General features: G+C 39.7%; 1 protein-coding gene across 2 annotated transcripts in view; it reads right to left on the bottom strand.

The window, feature by feature from the left end:
• PRSS12 (serine protease 12) overlaps positions 1-22,751 on the bottom strand; it is a 76,432-nt gene that overhangs the window by 31,026 nt on the left and 22,655 nt on the right. For both annotated transcript variants that reach the window (XM_014579665.4, XM_006112611.5), the window contains exons 5-10: positions 18,799-18,977; positions 17,393-17,534; positions 14,952-15,148; positions 11,528-11,669; positions 2,333-2,538; positions 1,078-1,156 (exon numbers count right to left, since the gene is read on the bottom strand). In XM_014579665.4, the coding sequence (XP_014435151.3) occupies positions 1,078-1,156; positions 2,333-2,538; positions 11,528-11,669; positions 14,952-15,148; positions 17,393-17,534; positions 18,799-18,977 (945 nt within the window). The remainder of the gene's footprint in view (positions 1-1,077; positions 1,157-2,332; positions 2,539-11,527; positions 11,670-14,951; positions 15,149-17,392; positions 17,535-18,798; positions 18,978-22,751) is intronic.

Here is a 22,751-nt window from a genome sequence, read left to right as displayed (position 1 = left end):
ATAAAGCAAATTTTGAATTCAAAATCTCAAGCATTCTCATTAGACATCTGTAAGATTTCCACAGTCATTCAAGATACTGAAACATGAAATAAAATTTGTGTGTTCAGTGGCTCAAATGCTGAATATTGTATATTGCCATCAAATGGCTCTCAAAGATACGAGAAATAAAAACAACCATTCTCTACGTCCCATATGAGGGCTGTACAAGAAGTACTATAGGCAGAGTGGCTCCTATGGAAGTGTATGTATAATTACTGTGTATTACAGGGTGCCTCCTTTAAAAGCATGTAATGTGCATAGTATGCTATCACATGTATAAATAACACTGCAGATGGTAAGGTGAGGCATGACTTAAGCAAGTAGAGGAAAGGATGTGGGTATGTACTTGAATACATAACCTCCATGGCTTTTTGCTTGTTCAAGTTGTGTCTTTCCATTTACAAAGGCTTTTCCACTGCTGGAGCCTTTCAACACTGAAGGAAAAGACTGCAGCTATAAGGAAGGGCTCTGGTAGTTCCCCTTGCTGGAGCTCTTTCCTGCTACAGTGAAACACTCCAGCAGCTTTCCACTGCTGGAGTGCTTTAAGCATTGCAAGAAAGATGCTGGCAGCCAGGAAAGGCTCTGGCAGAGAGCAGGCAGCGGGGAAAAGTTAATCTGCCAAAGTTACATTGTGAATGTATAGTATTACCACAGTGTGAGTGTATAGTATGTGTGACTACTATACACAGAAAGGTCACAATGAACCACAGAGCCTGGCACAGAGACGGAAGATGAAGAGATGTAAGCTGGAAAACCAGCCTTTGGATGGGGCTGCACAAAGCTATGCTTCACTCTGAATTAACGGGTGAAAAATTCAACCAGTTCTAACTGACTTGAAAAAAAACTATACCTGAACAAAATTATGTTCCTTGTGCCCAACTAAGCCCAACATAGCAAAATTCACATTGTTAATCTGCATTTATTTCATGAGAAGCAAAAAATTTAATCAGTAGCTAAACAAGACTGATGGTTTATGGCAACTGTACATCCCACACTTTTATACTAAAAGTGACTTTTACAGTATTGAATGTCATTTACCTTAAAGAATTTTTACCACCAATTATCCGCTTCTGTCTACGATGCAGCAACCTCAATCCACAAACGGAAGCAAGGGAATCTAAATAGAAAATGTGGTTTAGGCTTTGAACTCCCAAACAGCAGATAAAGAAAAGTGTATTTTATTATGTTTCTTGTGTCAGTAATTGACTTACACAATGTTATTTCTCCATAAAAAGACTCACATACATAGGTTTTTGATCCACAGCTTTTAAAGGTTCTGTCTGGCTCAGAATATTTTCAGGACTGTAGACAATGAGCACTACCCCCATTCCCAAAATGAAATCTGAACAATTATTCAAACCATAATCTTTGGACTTTTCAGTTCTCAGTGTAAGAACAAGGTACCCTTTTGCATGCGATCCACTAAAAAGAATCTCTTAATAAATGTGAAGGTTGTAATATGAATTATACACACAGAGCTGGAAATCTTTCATTATTTTTCATATCTAAAGTGATTTAAACATAAAACCAATATTTTGATCTTAGTTACATCAGTGTAAATCTGGAGTCACACCTTTGACTTCTACAAATTTGAAAAACAGAGTGAATGAGGTAATACCTTTTATTGGACCAGAAGTTTTTGTGCTTACACAGAGCTCTTCAGGTCTCATTGGATAGTGAGGGCACTCAGCACCTTGCAGAATCATGTCCTAACTGCCTATATAAACTCTTAAGATCAAAAGCATGTCTCTCTCTCCAACAGAAATTGGTCTAATACACAGTATTACTCATCCATTTTGTGTCGCTAATGCCCTGAGGCTAGCATGGATATAATCACACTGCATATGATTAAATAATCCCAAATTTACACTGGTGTGAGAGCAGAATTTCACCCTATATGGGTTTCATTCCTTAGTTGTCTCCAATCTGTACTTGGCACAGCTGGTGGGAGAGGACAAAGGTGGTTGTTCACTCACCTTTATGCCTCCCTTGATCTCATTTTACTTAAGCATAACTTAAAGCCCTGGCTGTACCTAACTAATGGTCTCCACGGGGTTACACTTCTAGAGGATTCCCCTGTGCCATTTAAATTGTCTTTGTGTTTCCTTTGTACTGTCAGACTTACAGAGAGAGCAAGCACCTGACTCATAGATTTTAATATACTGAGCATTTCTCAGCTTTTTTTCTATAGATACGTTTTTCTCCTTGAGGTCCGCTTCTTTCCATTTCTTTTGCCAGCTATCATCATAATTAATATACCTAGTTTTTCATAAATCTCACAAAAGTATTTCACCTTTATTACTGTTCCCAGAGACCTTCTTGCCAAAGTAGTCACAGATAACGCCAGCATCTTCGCTGTGACGGCAGTTGTGTGTTCCAATATCCTGTTTTATGCAGTCTGCCAAGCATCTCTCATTTCCTGTACATTTCACATTATCCACATGGATTGGTCCTTTGCCCTCCCCAAAATATGCCATAGTCCTTGCTCTAGCTGGGCCTCTGAAAGCAGAACACCATTGTTTAATTAAAATGTTTTTAAGTATTGTCCTACATTTGCCTACGCTGAAATATATAGAAAAGGATGTGAGTGCAGTACCAAGGATTAAGACTGAGATTTTATTCCAAATTCTGTTACCAGTTCACTGCAGAACTTTGGACAAGTCACTTATCTTCTCATTGCCTTAAACGTAATCTATATACTAGAACAGGGGTCTGCAACCTATGGCACTATAGCCAAATATGGCTTTTTTGTCGTTCCCAAAATATACCCAACTTTCTAAATTAAAATTTAAAAACGTGCAATTACTCATGTCAATATGATCTTGTTGTCTAGTTCACCTGTAACTGTTCATTTTAACAACCATCCTCTCTACTTATTGAGGGTTATGCATATTCTCTTTTTATTTGATAGGTCAAGAAATCTTTCCATCAATCATACATGATGGTGAACTCTGTGACCCCCTAACTCTAAAAATGGTGAAGAGAAAGAGAGATGACGAGTACCAAAATTTTCAGGAGTAAACAGACTTGTATGTATTTGTGGATAGGTCTGGATCTCCACACTATCTCATTTGTAGTGAGAGATTGCTCTTAAACAAAACAAAACAAAATAAAATAATTTCATGATGAAACATGCAGCATTTGCTACAAAATACCCAAGGGTGACACATGAAAAAAAGCCTGCTAGGAGTTGCAGCGAAAAATGAACACTGGACAAAATAGCCTACTGGCATGGTCGAAAAAAAAAAAAGTGGGCACTTAATTCCACAAGTTTTTGCAGGCTCATTCAGCATTATTCAAGAGGGGAAGCCTTTCACTGACAGGGATTATGTGAAGAGATGCATGCTAAAAATTGGTCATGAACTATTTAACTAGTTTCACAACGACAAAATCTTACAGAAAATTCAAGACATACCATTATTGGCAAAAAATAAAGTTTATAACAGAGCTGTGAAAACGGCCCATCAAATTGACAAGGAACAAATCAAAATTTGAGAACAGCTACTTTTTTTTCATTTGCTTTGGACAAGACAACTGACATATGTGACGTTGATCAGTTTTGTATTCTGGGACAATATATTTGTGAAAATGCTGTGCACAAAGAAAGGATTGAAATATTACCACTAAAAAAATCAAACAAGAGGCGAAGACATCCTTAAAACTGTGATCAACTTTGTAAACGAAAAAGAAATACAGTTGGATAATCTTTTGTCTGTGCACCAAGCATGGTTGGCAAATACAGGGCATTCCTTACTGTTGTCAGAACAGCTGAACTTCCCACTTCTGAACTTTCTTTGCATGGTGCATCAGGATGCACTTTGTGTGCAATCTGTGGAACCAAACTTGGAAATGTAATGTTTGGATTTGAGTAAAAATTGACTGTCTTCAACAAATATAATGAGATGGGCAGACTGGCACATTTTGAAAGATTATGAATGTTTAGTGATTAGTATCAGAGAGAATCCAAATATCAGCCTTGATTTACAGCAGCTTGCTGTGTTTATTTCTGAGCTCCTAATGACATTCAAGTCTTGTTTAGTTGACTTTTGCAAACACAGTGCTTTGTTTAAGTTTGATTTGCCCATAAAGCACCTGTTGAAGAATTAGATTTGACACTCCTTCCAGGCATCTCAGGCAATGATTTGGAAATGAAAATAGCAGATTTCAAGGAGTCAGATATCTGGGTGAAAAAATTCGTCAAGCTGACTTCTGATTTAGGATGCCTTGCTCGACAACATGCAGAAATGGCAAATCTACACAAGTGGGTTGACAAAGATATTGGAGCATGATGATAATCTGATTCTGCAACCTTGGAAAGAACTTTGTCACATACAACAACATGCAGAATGTCAGCTTGACCTAACTTTCAGTGATTGGCTCCATCTATATGTGAGAGCAGATTCTCATATGAATCACTTCAAAGTCAATTTGCTCTCAAGATTGACAGAAGACAGCCTGAATACATTCAGGAAGCTGAAATTGACCAGTTATGATATAAACTACAAAGAAATGTCCAAAAAAATGCAGCAACAGAAGCCCCATTAGATAAAGTTCTTGAATACAATGTTTCATTTATGCTAATAAAAAAAGTGAATGGGGGCACCTATCTCCTAGAACTGGAAGAAACCTTGGAAGGTCATTGAATCTAGTCCTCTGCCTTCACAGCAGGACTTAAGTACTATCCCTGACAGATTTTGCCCCAGATCCCTAATGGCCTCCTCAAGGACTGAGCTCACAACCCTGGGTTCTGTAGGCCAATGCTCAACCACTGAGCTATCTTTCCTCCCGATAATCCGTATGTCAATTATTAGTAATATTAAGTTGTATATTTTCAGTCATGCAAATAGATATTTTTATACTGGCTCTTTCTTGACCACTTGTTCTGAATTTTGATGTGGTTTGCCTCTTTGGTTTGAAAAGGTTGCCAACCCCTGCACTAGCATAGTAACTATCTTTGGAGGATTCATTAGTTAATGTTTATAAAATGTTTTCCTAGCTTTTGCTAAAAAGCTCTATGGAAAGGATTTTCATAATCTGTTTAATCCTTGCCTAAACTCAGCATCTGTGTATGATAAAATAATTTATTTATGCTGCAATTCTTTCAGAAAACTAAATTGGCTAAGAAAGGAGCTCTACAGTTAACTAAGAACTATACCTTCAAGAATACCATACATTAATGGCAACTATTAACATAAATCATGGCACAGAAAATCACTAATAGTTAATACAGAATATAACCCTCAAATTGCAGCATGTGTACTTTTGTTTGAAGTAAAATAATAATACACGTAAAGAGAAATTTCATTGTTGCAATAATTCTTTTGCAATAATTAAAATTTAGAGTTGGATCTTTTCTAGCCATACAAACCATCATGTAGATCATGTAGTTACCATATAACATTGGTTTTATATCTAAGTGCTGAGTTGATAAAATGGAAAATTAATCTCTGTAGCATAATCTAATAGAGAAGTTATTTTAATGTATCAGTCAGACTTTGCTTCCCCCAGGCACATCTAAATAGGATGCATAACATGTTCATCTATCTCTGCATAGCATGTTTAATTAACTGTGTGTTTGTGGTAGCCAGGGTTATTACACATCTTTTTCTCCCAGCCATCCCACAAGAGAAGGAAGTAATGAATACCCCAGGATACGTATAATTGTCCTGATCTTCAGTTGCATCTGCTGGGCAGATAGCACAGCTCAGTACTAGATATATGCTTCGAGGAGGGAGAGTTAAATACCTTTACGTTCTGCCAGTCTTATAGTGGTGCTTACTGGTCAAGTTTCTCAGTGTATGTTTCATCGGAGCTCTTCCACACCACATTAGGAAACTTACTGCTGCCATGCACTGGTGCTGGCTGCCGCATTGCTGATAGTTGCTAGGCATGGGAGTTTATTCAGTGCACTCCACTTAATTGGCACTTGCTTAATTAAAAATTAGTTTTAAAAGGACTTCTCCCAGAGAACAGGCTTTAAGACTTAATTCTAATGATGCTCAGCAACAAATAGTACTGCTTTAAGGGGAAAAGTAATTAATTGGGAGATTTTGATATCGAATAGTATTTAGGTCTTGGGCATTTCAATTTTGTGCTAGAGCATGCTAAAAGAACAGCTTTCAGTCCATCTTTATCAGAAAGTGTATATATTTCTTAATTACCACCTTTCACTCCAGCTGCATATGTTAGATTGCCAGAGCAGGTATCTCACAGCTGCCCCAGGCAGTAGGATAGGCCCCAGAGCCTCAGTTGTATTAAGGTATTTAACTCCCACTGAAATTAGTGCTTAGGGACCTAAATACCTTTGAGGATCTGGGCCTCAGGTACCATCTCAGCGATTCTTTCCAGGTTCATGCGGCGAGGAGTCCTGTGGCACCTTATAGACTAACTGAAGTGTAGGAGCGACTCCTCGCCGCTTTTGCAGATTCAGACTAACACAGCTACCCCTCTGATACTTTCCAGGTTCATGGCATTTACAGTAACACAATGAGCTCTGTGGGGACACTGTAATTAAAATGGAGTCTTGTGTTCATTTGGAAATCCTATTAATTTAAAAAAGCTCTTTGAAGTAGGACACTAAGGGTGCGTCAATAGTGCAACCATAGCTCGAAATAAACTATGCAATTTGAGCTACGCAAATTATGTAGCTTATTTCAAGTCAATTTTGAAATACCTTATTTCAAAATTTGGCGCTATCTACACGGCACTTACTTTGAAATAAATCACTATTCTGAAACATCTCTTACTCCTCGTGGAATGAGGTTTACAGGGACATTGGAATAGCAAGCCCGTTATATTTCAAAATAATGGGTGTGCTCAAAAGTCACGGAAAACTATTTTGGGATACAAATGGTGCTGCAGTGTAGATGTAGCTTTATTGTAATAGAAAAAAAACAATGCCTTTATATTTAAAGCAAAAAGCAACAAAACACCAGTCCCAGATTGCTGTTGCACTTGAGGTATGTCTTCAGTAGATGAGAAGGTGAATTGCAGAATGACACACACTAGTATGCTAAAAATAGTGGTGTATGGCAAGCAGTACAAATGCATCCAACCCCCTGTAAACCTAAAACAGTCCAGTACAGAAAAATAAAAGGAAAAAATCTGACCTCTTTCACATCAGTTTAAATCCAGAGAAACTGAGACCAAAATTTCTTCCATAGTGTAGATTAGAAGGATAACCACAAATTGAAAGTGAATTTTACAGAGTTTTTGCTAAAATACATGTTGATACTAAGATCCCAATATATTAACCAAATACATGGTAGTTGTAAACCATTAGAAATAAACATTATTTATTTTAAAAGTTCCTATTTGTTATTAAGTCAGGCACCCAGCCAAGGGTTCTAATGGGATTTTCAAAAGTGCGCACTATTGGCCTACCTCTATTCATACTGAAGACAGTGGTAAAATGCTCAGCAATATCAATGGTGGCAGAGTTCAGTTCATGCAGAACACTTTGGAAAATTCTATTGTCTGTGCCACCAGTGATACTATTACTGTAGAACAAGAAGGAATGCTGAATTCAGCATTATGTAGGTATATAAAAGAATAACAGATAAAAAGCAGGGATCTTTACTTCAGAATGGTAGATTAGACCCACCAACTCCATAGATGCATGGATATTCCAGTTAATATCTTGAAAAGATCTGTCCTCTCGTATAGAAAATCTGCATAAAATATGTGGAATGGAAGTTTCTGCTACATTACGAAAACTGTACTGAAAAAATACTCTAATCTTCATTTCATATATATGTACTAGCGGCCTGCCTCTTCCCCCCTCCACCCTCCACTTGCTATGCTCGCCAACCCCCCTCTCTCTGGAGGTAAGCAGCCCCAGCTCTCTGCACGGCTGCCGAAGAGGGCCAAGCCATGTTGTGGCAGCCGTGGCCTCCCCCCAGCTGCCGGGCAGGGCCAAGACTGGACCAACTCCATCCCCTCCCCATCTCAGCCTCACCAGCCCCCGCTCTCTTCCACACACACACACACACAAAACGCAGCTGCTGGGGAGGGCCGAGGTTTTGCCAGCCACAGCTCTACTCCCTACACTCCGGCCTCGCCAGCCCCAGCTCTATCCCCCTTGGACACTGGGGGGTGCCAGCTGAGACCTCCCCAGCCCTCTGGCCACTGGGGGGGGGGGGGAGGATTGGGCCAGGCCAAGGCTGCAGCGTGGCAGACTGAGCACTGGAGGGGGAGAAGGAAGGCCACATAGCGCCTGAGCACCACAGAGACAGGTCACTCTGTCATCCCACAGGAAAAGTTTTTTTATATATAGAGAGAGAGATGTTCCATATCCCTAATAGCCACCATTAATTTTTTATTTTACAACTGCTTTTCCCATTAGAGGATGGCTTTTTAAAGTTCTTCAGACTGTTTTTCTGCTACTAACTTTAGTCTAAAAGTATGCAAGATGGCTTAATGACAGATCTTTAAAAGTACTATTAACTGGACCCTAGACACTTTGGGTATTCCAGATTCAGCTCCAGAAACAAATCTTAATAAAAAGTTAATAAGATTATTTTGTAAAAATAGAAACATAGTTCCTTGTTAACCTTGGGAGTAATATGTATAGTACAACTATTAATTTATTTGTTTTACTCTGTGCTGCATAAATCTGAATTTTAAGGAAATCTCCCCATACCTTTTGGCCTGAGTAAAAAATGTGCATGTATGATTTACAGGCTTTTTTTTTTTTCCTGGAAAATGTGAAATCAGACCTACAGTCCCCAGTAGCAGTGCTGTAAGTGTAAATCACATTCATGTAAGTAGAATATAATACTTCAGTTTTTGAACTTTTAGTTCCTTGGTCATTCTAAATGACAACTGATGTCAGCTCCAGTAGTTAGCTCTTTGCTAACACTTTCCAGAAAAGCGCTTGTTTTTGTCTCTGAAAAGCAGCACACACAGATCCCCATTTTTAAACTTAGGTGTGTAAATAGAACATCCTAACTTTGAAATGGAACATTCAAATGAGCGCTCAGACTGAAGTCTGAACCAAAGCAAACAGATAAATATGTAGTGAAGTCCTGAGATATGATCATTCTCATATATATGGCTGCAAATAAGAACAAAGTCATGCTTCTGGAATGTAACTGTATCATCTACTGAATGAGCAAGGAAGCCAGCCCTCAGGGCAGTGTGTTGGCTAACTCTTCCAATTATCAGAATCCCCAAATATCTAAGATTTGTATTTTGCCCCAAATCCTTCAGCTGATATGTACCCTACTATGTTATCTTCCATAATTTTGACCCCCTTTAATGACAAAATATAAACTAAGAATCAAATTATATCTTTGAGCTGGCTTAAAAATGGGATGTGGGGATGAATGAGTGGATTTAGTATGTCTGTGACAAATATGAAAAGTCTAATTAAGCTGAGGAAGAAGCAGATTAAATGATTCAGTAGCAAATAATACAAATCTATAAGGTTCTTTAGCTCATGATTGCTGCAGACAAAGGCTGCTCCATGGGATGCTGTTACAGAGGCAGCAGGGAGGAGGGGAGTACTTGTAGTCGGTAGGCTTATCGTTTACTCGACTATATGCTAACATCCTTAATTAAAACTACTTAAGATTTCACAACTATTTGACGTCATTCAAGATCACAGCACATAGATATTAATACAATAATAGTTTATAAAAAACAATAAACAGTTTCATTGAGGTCTTTGCATGAGTAAGATCAATGTCCCTACTCTATCCAAATTCAAAGCTGGTTTTACTGTCTGACCTTATATAACTCTTTTGTAGTTATATTAGGATAGATATTCTGTACTAAGTTTCCTTTTCTAATGTGTAATGTTACACTGAACTGTTAAATATTACCTTTGTTTCACCTCAAACATGGCCACAATTCAGGTCATAAATAAATTGCAGCCACATGCATCAGTTTAAAATCTTTCGGGATCAAAAGTATTATATAAATTCAGATTATTGTCATTTAGAACCCAAGCCCCAAAACAACTGTTACAATAAAAATAAAACTTAAAAAAGCCAAAGGATCTCTAAGATTCAGAGATACACATAATCATTTCTGTTAACATTAATGGGCATTATCTGTATCACTCAGCTCAAGACTACACCATAGTGTATTCTTTTGAATGTTAATTTTCTTCTTGTTTGCATAATCTTTCCCTTCCTGAATGATATGACAGTTAATTTCCTTGAACTTCATTAGTGCTTTAGGAAGACTAGAAATCAAACTCAAAGCAAGTCTACACTAGGAAATTATTTTGAAATGAAATAACTCCCAAAATAACTATTTTGACATAGCGTGTCCACAGGTGCAATTAGTCCAGGGCAGGCTCCCTGAGGGTACATCTATACTGCAAGCTTCTTTTGAAAGAAGCTTTTTTGAAAAAGCTCTTTCGAAAAAGCTTCTTTCGATAGAGAGCATTCACACTTCAAAACTGGATCAAAAAGGTGATCTGCTTTTTCGAAAGAGAGCGTCCAGACTGCATGGACGCTCTCTTGAAAGAAAACCCTGATTGCTTTTTCACAGAATGGCCACCAGGGCACCTGTACTTTTTTTCGATTGCCTCTTCTTTCAAAAAATGTTCCTGTGCTGCATCTACACACCTTTTTTCGAAAGAGCTCTTTTGAAAAAGGCATTCTTCCTTGTAATTTGAGGTTTACCAATGTCGGAAAAAACCCTGAGTTCTTTAGATTTAATTTTGAAAGAGCACGATTGCAGTGTGGACGCAGGTAACGTTTTTTTGAAAAAGGCAGTTTTTTCCAAAAAAACCCCCAATGTAGTCTAGATATATCCTGAATGTGGACCCTCTACCTTGACTTAGAGCCCCAGGAAGCACTGGGGAGTAAATACTTTGAATGACCCTGGAGAGTAGTTATTTCAAAGAGCACCAGTGGAGCATCTACACTACCACTGTTTTGAAATAACCAGTCCTTTATTTAAAAAATAATGGGCTTGATAGTGTGGATGCTCCGCTTGTTATTTCGAAATAAGGGCTCAGTTATAACCAAAGAGGTAATTTAAAAATAGTTCAAAGCAGGGAAGAACATTCAGCAGATATGCTGAGCCTAATTCTCTTATTTACTTTGGTGCAACTCACTAAAGTTGAGTGTAAATGAGAATTTGACCTATTGTGCATATATAGTAGGAACAGCTACATAAATAACAAGTAAAATATAGTATTTATACTGTAGCTTAGTTATCTTGAAAGATTTGGCTTTATTAAATAGATTTTTCTAGAACTGCTTTTAACCTACACTTCGATTGTTATCTGAACATAGTAAAGACAGTTATGCTTTGGCACTACTACCCCTTTTCTGAGGAATATTAGCTTCCTTATGAAGACATAGTAAAACTGTGGTATGCATGACTTTTGTATATTTCAAGTACAGCAGAGTAAAAGTATGCTAAGCAGACAAGTATTACCTAGTGAAACTTGATGAAGTGATACTCAGTTGCACAGACTTTATGCAATCATATATGGTAATCAGAAGAACAGTTCAAGGATTTTTCTTACTTGTAGCCAAGCTGTCGACAGACCACAGATGCATCCTTATCAGACCATCCATCATCACAAATTGTCCCCCACTGGCCATTGATAAAAATCTCTACGCGTCCTTCTTTCTTATTCTCACCATCCATCAGCCTGATGGGAGGACCTGGGAATAAGTTGCACAACAGTAGAAACAAAAAGTAGCATGTTAGGTCATTTTCATCCTATTCCAGAGAGGGGGTCAACTGACGCTTATGTTCAAAAAGATTTCCACTTTAATATAATCTGTTGAAGTATTTACGTATTTTACCATGCCAGGCAGCATGAAGCATTTTATACACATTGCACCATATTATGAAGCACCACGCTATTCCATATGTTTTAAGCTGTAGAATTCATCTGTTTCTTCCATTATATATAAATACAGAGCACAGCTTGTAACTTGACTGTAACTTGCAAAGCCCAATTCTTTCCTCAGCAGTAGAAAACAATTTGGTTGATTCTCATGTTATAGTCTATACCCACATGGCACCCATCTGCTTTTCGAGATGGATTTAGCAAAACCGCACTGATAAATACAATCACTCACACAAAGTGCCTACCTAAGAGTATACTCACTCAGCAGCAAATGTACTATCCCCAGTACTGGAGAGGATTCATGTTACTAAGCACTCATTACATATACACAGTATTCTCCAGCATGTTGACTACTATAGTCTGAAATATTAACGTTATTAAAACTAAACAGAGTAGGTCCAACTGAAAAATCCTATAGATTTTTGTTGGCTTTTTAAATTGTTTGTTCATATACTCTCATTCAGAAAATCTGATAATGCAAAATCAGCCTTCCAGTCATTAATGTTAATGATATTTTTATTAATTATGGTCTCTTACCTAAAGGCCAATTGCATATATTATTCTTCTAGCTAATTATTTGGACTGCATGTTTTGAAAATACTGTCATAAAAAGGTCCTACGGGTATAATTCTCATTTACACTAATACCTTTTTTCAGCTCTTGGGCAGTGCAAGGGCTTTAAAGTAGGCATAAATCCAATTTGAGACCCATCTACTCTGTGTAAATGAGAACCAGCTCCTAAAACTTTTTGTATGTAGTACTTGGTATACTCCTAATACTTTAGAGTTTTTTTCAATAATTGGACAAGTTATTCTTCCTCCTCATTATCCCTCCAGTTGAAGACAACTTAGCTAATAAACCAGTAAAAATGACTGCCTGTTCATGAGAGAGAACAAATAATGGGGGAGATTTTGCTCTAAGTAAAACTAGTGATAATTTGGAATTAACCTTTGGGCTAAATTCACCCAGGGTCATCTTATTAAAAGTGAAAAAAGCTTTAGAACAGAATTGTTCTTTAAAAAAGCTTTATATTTCAGGTTTTGGTTTCTCACCATTCTATGGGAAACATTTAAATACATAAGCAAAACTTGTTAAATGAAATAAAATGAATTACAAATGAATATCTGCAGAGGAATTTTAACAAAAATCTGGTTTGTCTTCAACAAGTTGTGTCTCTCCCTTTAACGTTTGTATTTAAAAAGCTTATTTCTCATACTCTTTCTCCACTGAATTCCTCTGTAAAGGAAATATTTAATGTTTTCTCCAATGTTAGGAAACATATGGTAACAATATAGCCTTTGTCTTCTGTCCAACAAGAAACATTATAGTAAATGTCAATTTCATATTTATTCTTCTGTTGTAATGAAGTGCTATACTGGAAGAACATAATTTTAGTGTAAATTATACTCTCATTACCCAGATAGGGACAGAGGATCTTCGTTATAAAATTTACTAGAACATTTGCCTGGCATTGTGCAGGTCTGCCAGGGCAGGAGGCTGGAGATGTGGGGGTACAGGAGTCAAGGTTGGATTGAGAAGGGGCTCAGGGCAGGGGGCTGGGAATGTGTGGGATACAAGAGTGAGGGTTGGGGGTTGAGAAGGGGCTCAGGGTGAGGAGTCCCATCCAGCAGGGCTTTTCTCCCCTCCCCACCCTACCCCTGATTGGCAGGCCTTCTGTCTCTCCCCTCCTCTTCCTCTCCAACCCCCTTCCCCTCCCACCCCCCAAGTGGCAGGGACCTTCTCTCTCTCCTCAGCCTTCCTGGTTGGCAGGGGCTTTCCTCCCATTTCCCCCTCCACCGCCCAGTGCTGCAGCCAGTAAATGTCATTGGGTGATCTTCTTGTGTTATGTTATAATGAAGGAATAAATAACATTTATTTCTTCTATTTTTCCACACCATAATTTGCTATACCTCTAACCTATCCCCCACCTTTTAATCATTTATTTTCCAAGCTGAAAAGTCCCAGTCTTGTTACTCTCTCATCAATGGAAGCTGTTCTTTACCTGTAATCATTTGTTGACCTTTCTGTATCTTTTCCAAATTCAGTACATCTATTTTAGAGGGGATGTCTAGACTCTTCTGTAATACAGTACAGATCACTAATAATGACAATGATTTAGAAGTAAATCTTACGTCTCCAGCCATTTTCATAGTCCATTTCTATGTCTCTGAATGTCCTTTGTTTCACCAATATCTCTGTTCAGATGGAGTGCAAGAACCTAAGTCCATACTACTGATTTTCCATTTATTACAACTTGAAAAGTACAACAGATTGAAACTCTCTTAATGGGGACTCTCTGGTCCAGCAACATTTCAGGACCAGAGAGTCCTGGTAGAGAGCTAGCGTCTGGGAGCCAGGCAGGCTGGAAGGGCAGTGGGAGCCCAAAGCACAGCAGTGGGACTTCCCAGCAGGGCAGTAGAAGCCCCTCATGAGATAGTGGGGCTACCCAGTAGTGCAGAGGGAGCCCAGTGCACACAGAGGCAGCAAGGCTGCTGGATGCTGCAGCTGGAGCCGGATGTGCACAGAGGTGGCAGGGCTGTTGTGTGCTGCAGCAGGAGCCCAGTGCACACAGGTGGCTGGCCTACTCAGCAGAGCAGCGAAGGCCAGTGAGAGGGGGAGCTGGCTGGGAGGCCAGCAGTGGGGCCAGGGCTGGAGGGGGCTGGTGGCATATGGGCTAGAAATGACCTCCCATCATCTGGCAAAATCCATCATCTGGGACCAGTCATGTCCGAGGATGCCAGACCAGGGAGGTCCAACTTGTATCAATGTTATCAGGAGGTGTTCACTGAGACTAAAATCCCATTCAGACAAAAAGTTTCATTGGCTCTGGATTCACTGCAATTCTCTGCATTACTGATTCACATTGTTCCCATGTGCAACACTGCCTACCAGCTCCATGTGCTCTTCAAGGGAAGAGCTTTCTCTCTTCACATACATACATGCCTACCTCTGTCTGATTGACAGCCTAACTACATACAGGCAAAAGAATAAGTGGAGATTCAAATTTGTAGTATCTTTTAAAGAGGCTTCATTTTTCCTCAATTTGTACACAGAGGAATACTGATATTCATTAGTTACAAAAGTGCCTTACCCAGAGAGAGTCTATGGCTATCATCATCTGGGTGACAGGTTAGTCTGACATCCTCCTGATGGCTGCAGTCATGCTTTCCCCACTCTCTCTTTGAGCACTGAAGGATGGTTGATTCTTTTCCTGAGCAGCTGACATCATCCAACCAGATAGGCCTTGAGCTCTCTTCTAAGTATCTTTCTGATGCACTTTTCCCATACCTAGATAACATGTATGCACAATTTATAAGCAATACTGCACAGGGGATATATGAAATGTCAGCACCAAAGAGGAAATGATTCTTTGTGAGTAGATAAAACCAACTGCTCTCAAGCACAGGAGAATAGGCAAATGTATCTCTGGCAAAAGAAAGTTCAGCTGACATTAAAGCTATGTATGCCTTTTTCAGAGAAAATCATGGTTCATTGTGTTCTTAAAGAATGACTGGCATATTGAAACAATCTTGAAAATGGGGATGTAAATGACCAATTAAATAGTTAACCAATTAAATGACTAAAATTATAATGTTTAACTGGTTAACCATTGGCAAGCAGCTGGGCTGGGATCCCATGAGCCTGCCTGGGCTGACTTTGAGCAACCGGGGCTGAGCTTTGCCTGGGCCACTCCAGCACAGTCAAGGCCAGAGTTTCACCAGCCTATCTGGGCTAAGTCGCAGAGGGCTGACTGCCCCAGCAGGGCCAGGCTACTTCAGCGTGACTGAGGTCCTGCCAGCTTGCCCTGACTGCTCCAGTGGGACCAGGGTCCCACTGTCCTGCCTGGGCCAAGTCTGAGTGGCCAGGATCAGGGCACTGCCTGCCAGCCCAGAGCAGCGGGGACCAGAGCACCACCTGCTTGCCAGCACAGCCAAGGATGGGGCACTGCTTGGGGGCCAGGGCCCTGCCAGGCCGCCCAAACCAATTTGGAGCAGCTGAGGCCCCACCTACTGCCCTCATGTGGCTGACGTCCCACTGGCCCAACAACGCAGGCACAACCCTGCCTGCCGCCCTCACACGGTTGGCTGGACTCAGCCAGGGTTGCTCCAGCCTGCTGCAATTTTCCATCCAACTGGTTACCTGGTAAGCATTCCAGTAAGCCTAATGGTTACTGGGTAACCAGTTAACCTTTTCTATCCCTACTTGAAAATGTTACCTGTATGGTTCTCATTTCTCAATGCACTTAAGCACTGAGTTTGGAACTTAGGCATGTTTTTAAAGGTAAGTGTGAGCTCAAGTGCCTTGCTGAATTGTGGCCCTATTAACATTACATTCTGTACTCCCTTCTCTGTCATTATTTATTATCAATCTTTGTCTTTCGTAATTAGCTCTTTACCTCTGCTTGACTTATCTGGAGATGCCACATTCCTGGAAATACTGTGGAATTCCTTTCTGTTGTATTATGAATAATGAATTATATCCTCAGAGGGTGAATAAATGAAGCAAGATAAAGACAATATATATTAGTAAAGAGATTCCATTTGCTCATAGTTATCTCTGTACTCAGACACAATTGCAAAGATGATGCAAAGTAAAAATACGGCATCGTAATGGAAATTTTGTAAAAGATGGATTTAAAAAATAGTGTTCCAGAACATGGCTGTTAATTTTTTTTAGCTAGATCCTGAATTACCTATGCCATGGGGAAGCCTCAGTGACTTTAATGGGAGTTCCATAGGCAAAAGATTGGCATAATCAGACTTTTAAAAGTAAAATATAACATGGTAAAGCAGCTTTTCTTTCCAGAATATGTCTAGTTAGCCTCAGGCAGCAAGAAGGATATTAGAAAGGAACTTGGTGCATGTCTAAAAGAGACTGGAGGAAATGGGGATAGAGTTTGATGGATTTCAGCTCATTTCTTTGCACATAGCATGCATTATTTCACAATTTCAGAGACGCAATTCTTCTCTTTCAGAATAAAAGTAATTCTCACTGAGATTGAGAATAGGCGTTATTGATATCCTGCAGAGAAGAATCAGGGTCCATGAGTGCAATGTGTGTCCATGAAACACATCAGTTGTAGGTGACTATTTATGATCTTAATAGTATGAAGTTATGGCTGAGCTATGAACTTCTTCTTTTCATCTCAAGGAGGAATTTTCTTCACATTCTGAAAATGACCTTTCTGACCAAAGCCCAGTAAAGACAATGAGAGTCTTCCCCTGGATTTCTAAATATATCAAATTGACTCAGAGCAGCAATGTGTTAATGTTCTTCCAAATCTGAGAACAGCCAGCTTCATAAATTAAGTAGGAAATTTTTTGATTTTTGTTCAGTGTTCTGAACAGTGTTTCTTACTGAAGTGCAGTTTACAAAGCTTTTTCACAGTGCAAAACTGATGCTAGTGTAAATACCAGGTAAAAAAGGCAACACAGCACATTTAATAGTTTGCAGAATGCAGACAGTATTTTGCAAAGGGATATCAGTACTGCTAAGCCAAGTGTTGAGTTGTCTCATATAAAAGGATCTTACTTAAATCCCAGGTGCCGACAAACCACCTGTGTATTCAGCTCAGTCCACCCATCATCACAGACTGTGCCCCACTGCCCGCTGTAATGTACCTCCAGGCGTCCTTCATGACTGCCTTTCCCACCTGTTAGTCTTATTGCACCATCTGTGGCATTAACAAGTAAGAAGAAACAAGAATCAGTTCTGCTTAAGATGCGCTTATCTTCCCATTTCCCAGGAAAAGAAATTGCAACATTTAGTGTACTGGGTCAGATCACTGGGCTATCATGTCTGCCAATAATGTTTGAAGAGAAGATGAAAAAAAAGCCCCACATAATATATCTGGTCAAGTGGGCAATGCTTTATATATAGCAGTTGTTCAAGTGCAATGGGATATTGTTTTGAATCACTGACTGCTAATCTTTATTCACATGACTAGTTGGCAGGACTGGGTTTTAATTTGCAATGTCAAAGTATACATAGTATCTGTGGCTCTGCAGATTCCTTTTGTATATTCTGTTTATTTCCAATTTAAGAGCCATATACTACGGGTGCCATTAAAATGTCAACATTCACTCCCACCGCACAATGAGATCTGGATACCACTTACAGAAAAGTACTATAGTATATTGCACAGGAGAGTGACTGTTGATAAATGCTGACCTTTTTGACAGTGACCAAAAAACAGCCTTCACTCCTCACTGAAATGTTTATAGTATTGTTATTGATGAGAGAAGTACTACAAAATGGAGGCAGTATATGGCTGTAAATATATGAGTCAGATTATGCTTCTAATGTCGATGACCCATTGTACATAAATTTTATCTTTTCTGCATAGAAGAAAGATCGATTACAGAGGATACGTCTAGACTACAGGCTTTTGTTGACAGAAGTTTTGTCGACAGATACTGTCGACAAAGCTTCTGTCGACAAAGAGCGTCTAGACTACATCCAGTTCTGTCGACAAAGCAAGCTGCTTTGTCGACATGGCAGTGTAGATGCAAAGGACAGTTTAGATGCAATAACGCTTTCTGTCGACAGAACTCTGTCGACAGAAGGCGTTATTCCTCGTAAAATGAGGTTTACCAGCATCGACAAAACTGCTGAGTTCTGTCGACGTTATGTCGACAGAACTCAGCGGTAGTGTAGATGCAGGTTTAGTTTTGTCGACAAAAGTCCACTTTTGTCGACAAAACCCTGTAGTCTAGACACACTCTGAGATGTAAAGGCATCATGCTGAACAGCAAGACCTTCTGTAGTTCCAAGTTTCACACATGCTTACAGCTGGACTGCAGGACAGGGCTGGCATATTTTATTACTGACTGTTACTTGGCTTCAGTGTAATTTACAATTCTAAAACACATCACTTTTCCAATTCTCATTCCTGGGTTTGTAATTAATATTAATATGCTCATTGTTCAGGAGACTACCTGTAAGAGGTGTGCAGGAAACTCCAGCATCTTCTTTATGGCCACAGTTGTGTTCTCTCCAGGAACTCTTCAGACACTGTTCTATAGACAGTTCGTTTCCTGTACAGCGTACTTCATCCAGCAGCACTGGGCCTGAGCCTTCTCCAAAGCGAGCCTGGCTCCATGCCTTGGCTACTCCCCTATCCAAACATAATAAGGAAAGACTCATACCATCAGGAAGAACCTTTAACTCATTGGTAGAGGTGGAAATGTTGGATATCCTTTAATCACCATCATTACCAGCAGCAAATTTTCAAGTAGCAAGTTGGGATTCACAAATCTAGTTATCTGGCTGGTTTAACTCCACATTGTCAGATTGGCTTACTAAACTCTGATTTCTACAGAGACAAATGAGAGCACATTGTCTCCCCCATGCCTCCCCAATTACTTTGAGCCCTCATAATGTTTAGAAAAGTTATGATATTTGGTATCATTACCATATTCTGTTATGTTTTATGCATGACATTTTCCTTCTCTGTCCTTTTAATTGATATTTCTAGAAAATACCATGGAGATATATCAGCCATCCTGTCCAAACAATCATTTATTACATGCATATAATGTCAATAATTTGTGTATTTCTATAATGACTTTCACCTGATCTCAAAGCATATTAATTAAACCTAATCCATACACACCTCAACAAAGCAAACCTGACATGAAGTAGGTAAGCATAATTAACAACATATTACAGATGGAGTAACTGACACAGAGCAATTAAGTGACTTGACAAGCTTATATAGCAAATCAGTGACAGATTTTAGAATGGAGTTTTCCTATCTGTATTCCTCTATTTCTTTCACTACCAGAATTTATCTCCTTTCTTTACATAATGAGTCTTCAATACAAAATACCAGAATTCAGTTGTGCCCTTATAGAAAGCATTACAAAAGACATTCAGTACTTTTAATACTCAGGCTAATCTACACTGCGGGTATTTGTCAGCAGAGAGTATGCTAATGAAGCACTCATTAGCATTTGTCACACTGTCATTAACATATCTCTGCTGATGCTTTTTGTGCAAGAGGTTTTTGCACGAAAACAAGCAGTGTAGACGGGTCTGTTTTGCACAAAAAAAACCCTTTTGCACAAAAAAAACCCTTTTCTGAGGCATAAGGGATCTTGCACAAAAGGGTTTTTTTTGTGCAAAACGGACACTTGCAAAACTACACTGCTTGTTTTTGCACAAAAACTTCTTGCTCAAAAAGCATAGGCAGAGATATGCAAATGACTGCGCAACAAATGCTAATGAGCACTTCATTAGCAGACATTCTGCCGACAAATACCTTCAGTATAGACGTAGCCACAGAGATATATCCAGACTTTTTCATCTCTAATTTCTAGGATCCTATACATCCATATATTGATATATCTTAAGTTTGGTTTCTTTCTATACAGTGCTACCTGTCCACATTCCCTATTTTAATTGAGCAGTGTTTTCACTATATTCTATTTTTGGGAGACTGGGTATATCTATGGACAGTTCAAGAAACTGTTGGCTTTTGGAGTTGTAAGAATTTAAAGGATTAGTTTTAAATTAAAATAGATTTTTAACAATTTTATTATTACTATTATTTGTACATGTGGAAGTGAGATGCCAAATGCTAAGTATCTAGTGAACATGTGTAAATTGATATATTCCAGAGCCTCATAACTTGGCAAAATTTGGGCAGATTTTCAGAAACAGCAAAAGGCAATGCAGCACCATTGCCAAATTTCAAGTTTCTGCTCTGAAGTAAAGAGTTGCTAGTCCTTTAATTCATAGAATCATAGAATACTAGAACTGGAAGGGACCTCGAGAGGTCATCAAGTCCAAGCCCCTGCCCTCACGGCAGGACCAAGCACTATCTAGATCATCCCTGATAGATGTCTATCTAAATTGCTCTTAAATATCTCCAGTGATGGAGATTCCACAACCTCCTTAGGCTATTTATACCAGTGTTTAACCACCCTGACAGTTAGGAAGTTTTTCCTAATGTCCAACCTAAACCTCCCTTGCTGCAATGTAAGCCCATTGTTTCTTGTCCTATCGTCAAAGGCGAAGGAGAATTTTCTCCCTCCTCCTTGTGACACCCTTTTAGATACCTGAAAACCACTATCATATCCCCTTTCAGTCTTTCTCTTTTCCAAATTAAACAACCCTAGTTCTTTCAGTCTTCCCTCGTAGGTCATGTTCTGTAGACCTTTAATCATTTTTGTTGCTCTTCTCTGGACCTTCTCCAGTTTCTCCTCAACTTTCTTGAAATGTGGTGCCTAGAACTGGACACAATACTCCAACTGAGGCCTAATCGGTTCAGAATAGAGCAGAAGAATTATTTCACGTCTTACAGCACTCCCGTTAATGCATCCTAGAATCATTTTTGAAATAGTGTCACACTGTTGACTCATATTTGGCTTGTGGTTTACTATGACCCCTAGATCCCTTTCTGCAGTACTCCTTCCTAGTGGGTCACTTCCCATTCTGTATGTGTGAAATTGACGGTTTCTTCCTCATAGACTCATAGACTTTAAGGTCAGAAGGGACCATTATGATCATCTAGTCTGACCCCCTGCACAGTGCAGGCCACAGAATCTCAACCACCCCTCTTAGAATAATCCTCTCACCTATATCAAAGATATTGAAGCATTCAAATACTTTGAAGGACCCAACATGCAGAGAGTCCTTCAGCTGTAATCTGTGCCCAATGCTACAGAGTAAGGCGAAAAACCTCCAGGGCCTCTGCCAATCTACCTTGGAGGAAAATTCCTTCCCGACCCCAAATATGGCGATCAGCTAAACCCTGAGCATGTGGGCAAGACTCACCAGCCAGACACCCAGAAAGTTCCCTATAGCAACTCCTATCATCCCTCCATTGACCTATTTCCAACTGATAATGAATGGTCAATTAGTTACCAAGATCATGTTATTTCATCCAACCATCCCCTTATAGAATCATAGAACTGGAAGAGACCCCAGAAGGTGGTCAAGTCCAGCCCCCCGCTCTAGGCAGGACCAATCCCATCTAAATCAACCCGGCCAGGGCTTTGTCAAGCCGAGACTTAAATACCTCTAGGGATGGAGACTCCACTACTTCCTTAGGTAACCCATTCCAATGCTTCACTACCCTTCTAGTAAAATAGTTTTTCCTAATATCCAATCTGGACCTCTCCCACCACAACTTGAGACCATTGCTCCTTGTTCTGCCATCTGTCACTACTGAGAACAGCCTCTCTCCATCCTCTTTGGAACCTCCCTTCAGGAAGTTGAAGGTTGCTATCAAATCCCCCCTCACTCTTCGCTTCTGCAGACTAAACAGACCCAAGTCCCTCAGCCTCTCCTCGTAGGTCATATGCTCCAGCCCCCTAATCATTTTGGTTGCCCTCCGCTGGACCCTCTCCAATGCTTCCGCATCCTTTTTGTAGTGGGGGGCCCAGAACTGGACACAATACTCCAGATGTGGCCTCACCAAAGCCGAATAAAGGGGAATAATGACATCTCTGGATCTGCTGGCAATGCTCCTCTTAATGCATCCTAATATGCCATTAGCCTTCTTGGCTACAAGGGCACACTGTTGACTCATATCTAGCTTCTCATCCACTGTAACCACCAGGTCCTTTTCTGCAGAACTACAACTTAACTGGTTGGTCCCCAGCCTGTAACTATGCTTGGGAGTCTTCCGTCCCAAGTGCAGGACTCTACACTTGTCTTTGTTGAATCTCATGAGATTTCTTGTGGCCCAATCCTCCAATTTGTCTAAGTCACTCTGGATCCTATCTCTGCCCTTAAGCGTATCTACCTCTCCCCCCAGCTTAGTGTCATCTGCAAACTTGCTGAGGGTGCAATCTATCCCCTCATCCAGGTCATTAATAAAGATATTGAACAAAACCGGTCCTAGAACCGAACCTTGGGGCACTCCACTAGAAACCGACCGCCA

This window comes from Pelodiscus sinensis, chromosome 4, assembly GCF_052426305.1.
Source record: "Pelodiscus sinensis isolate ZL-2025 chromosome 4, ASM5242630v1, whole genome shotgun sequence".
Classification (NCBI taxonomy): Eukaryota; Metazoa; Chordata; order Testudines; family Trionychidae; genus Pelodiscus; species Pelodiscus sinensis.
This window is presented reverse-complemented; position numbering and strand designations above follow the sequence as displayed.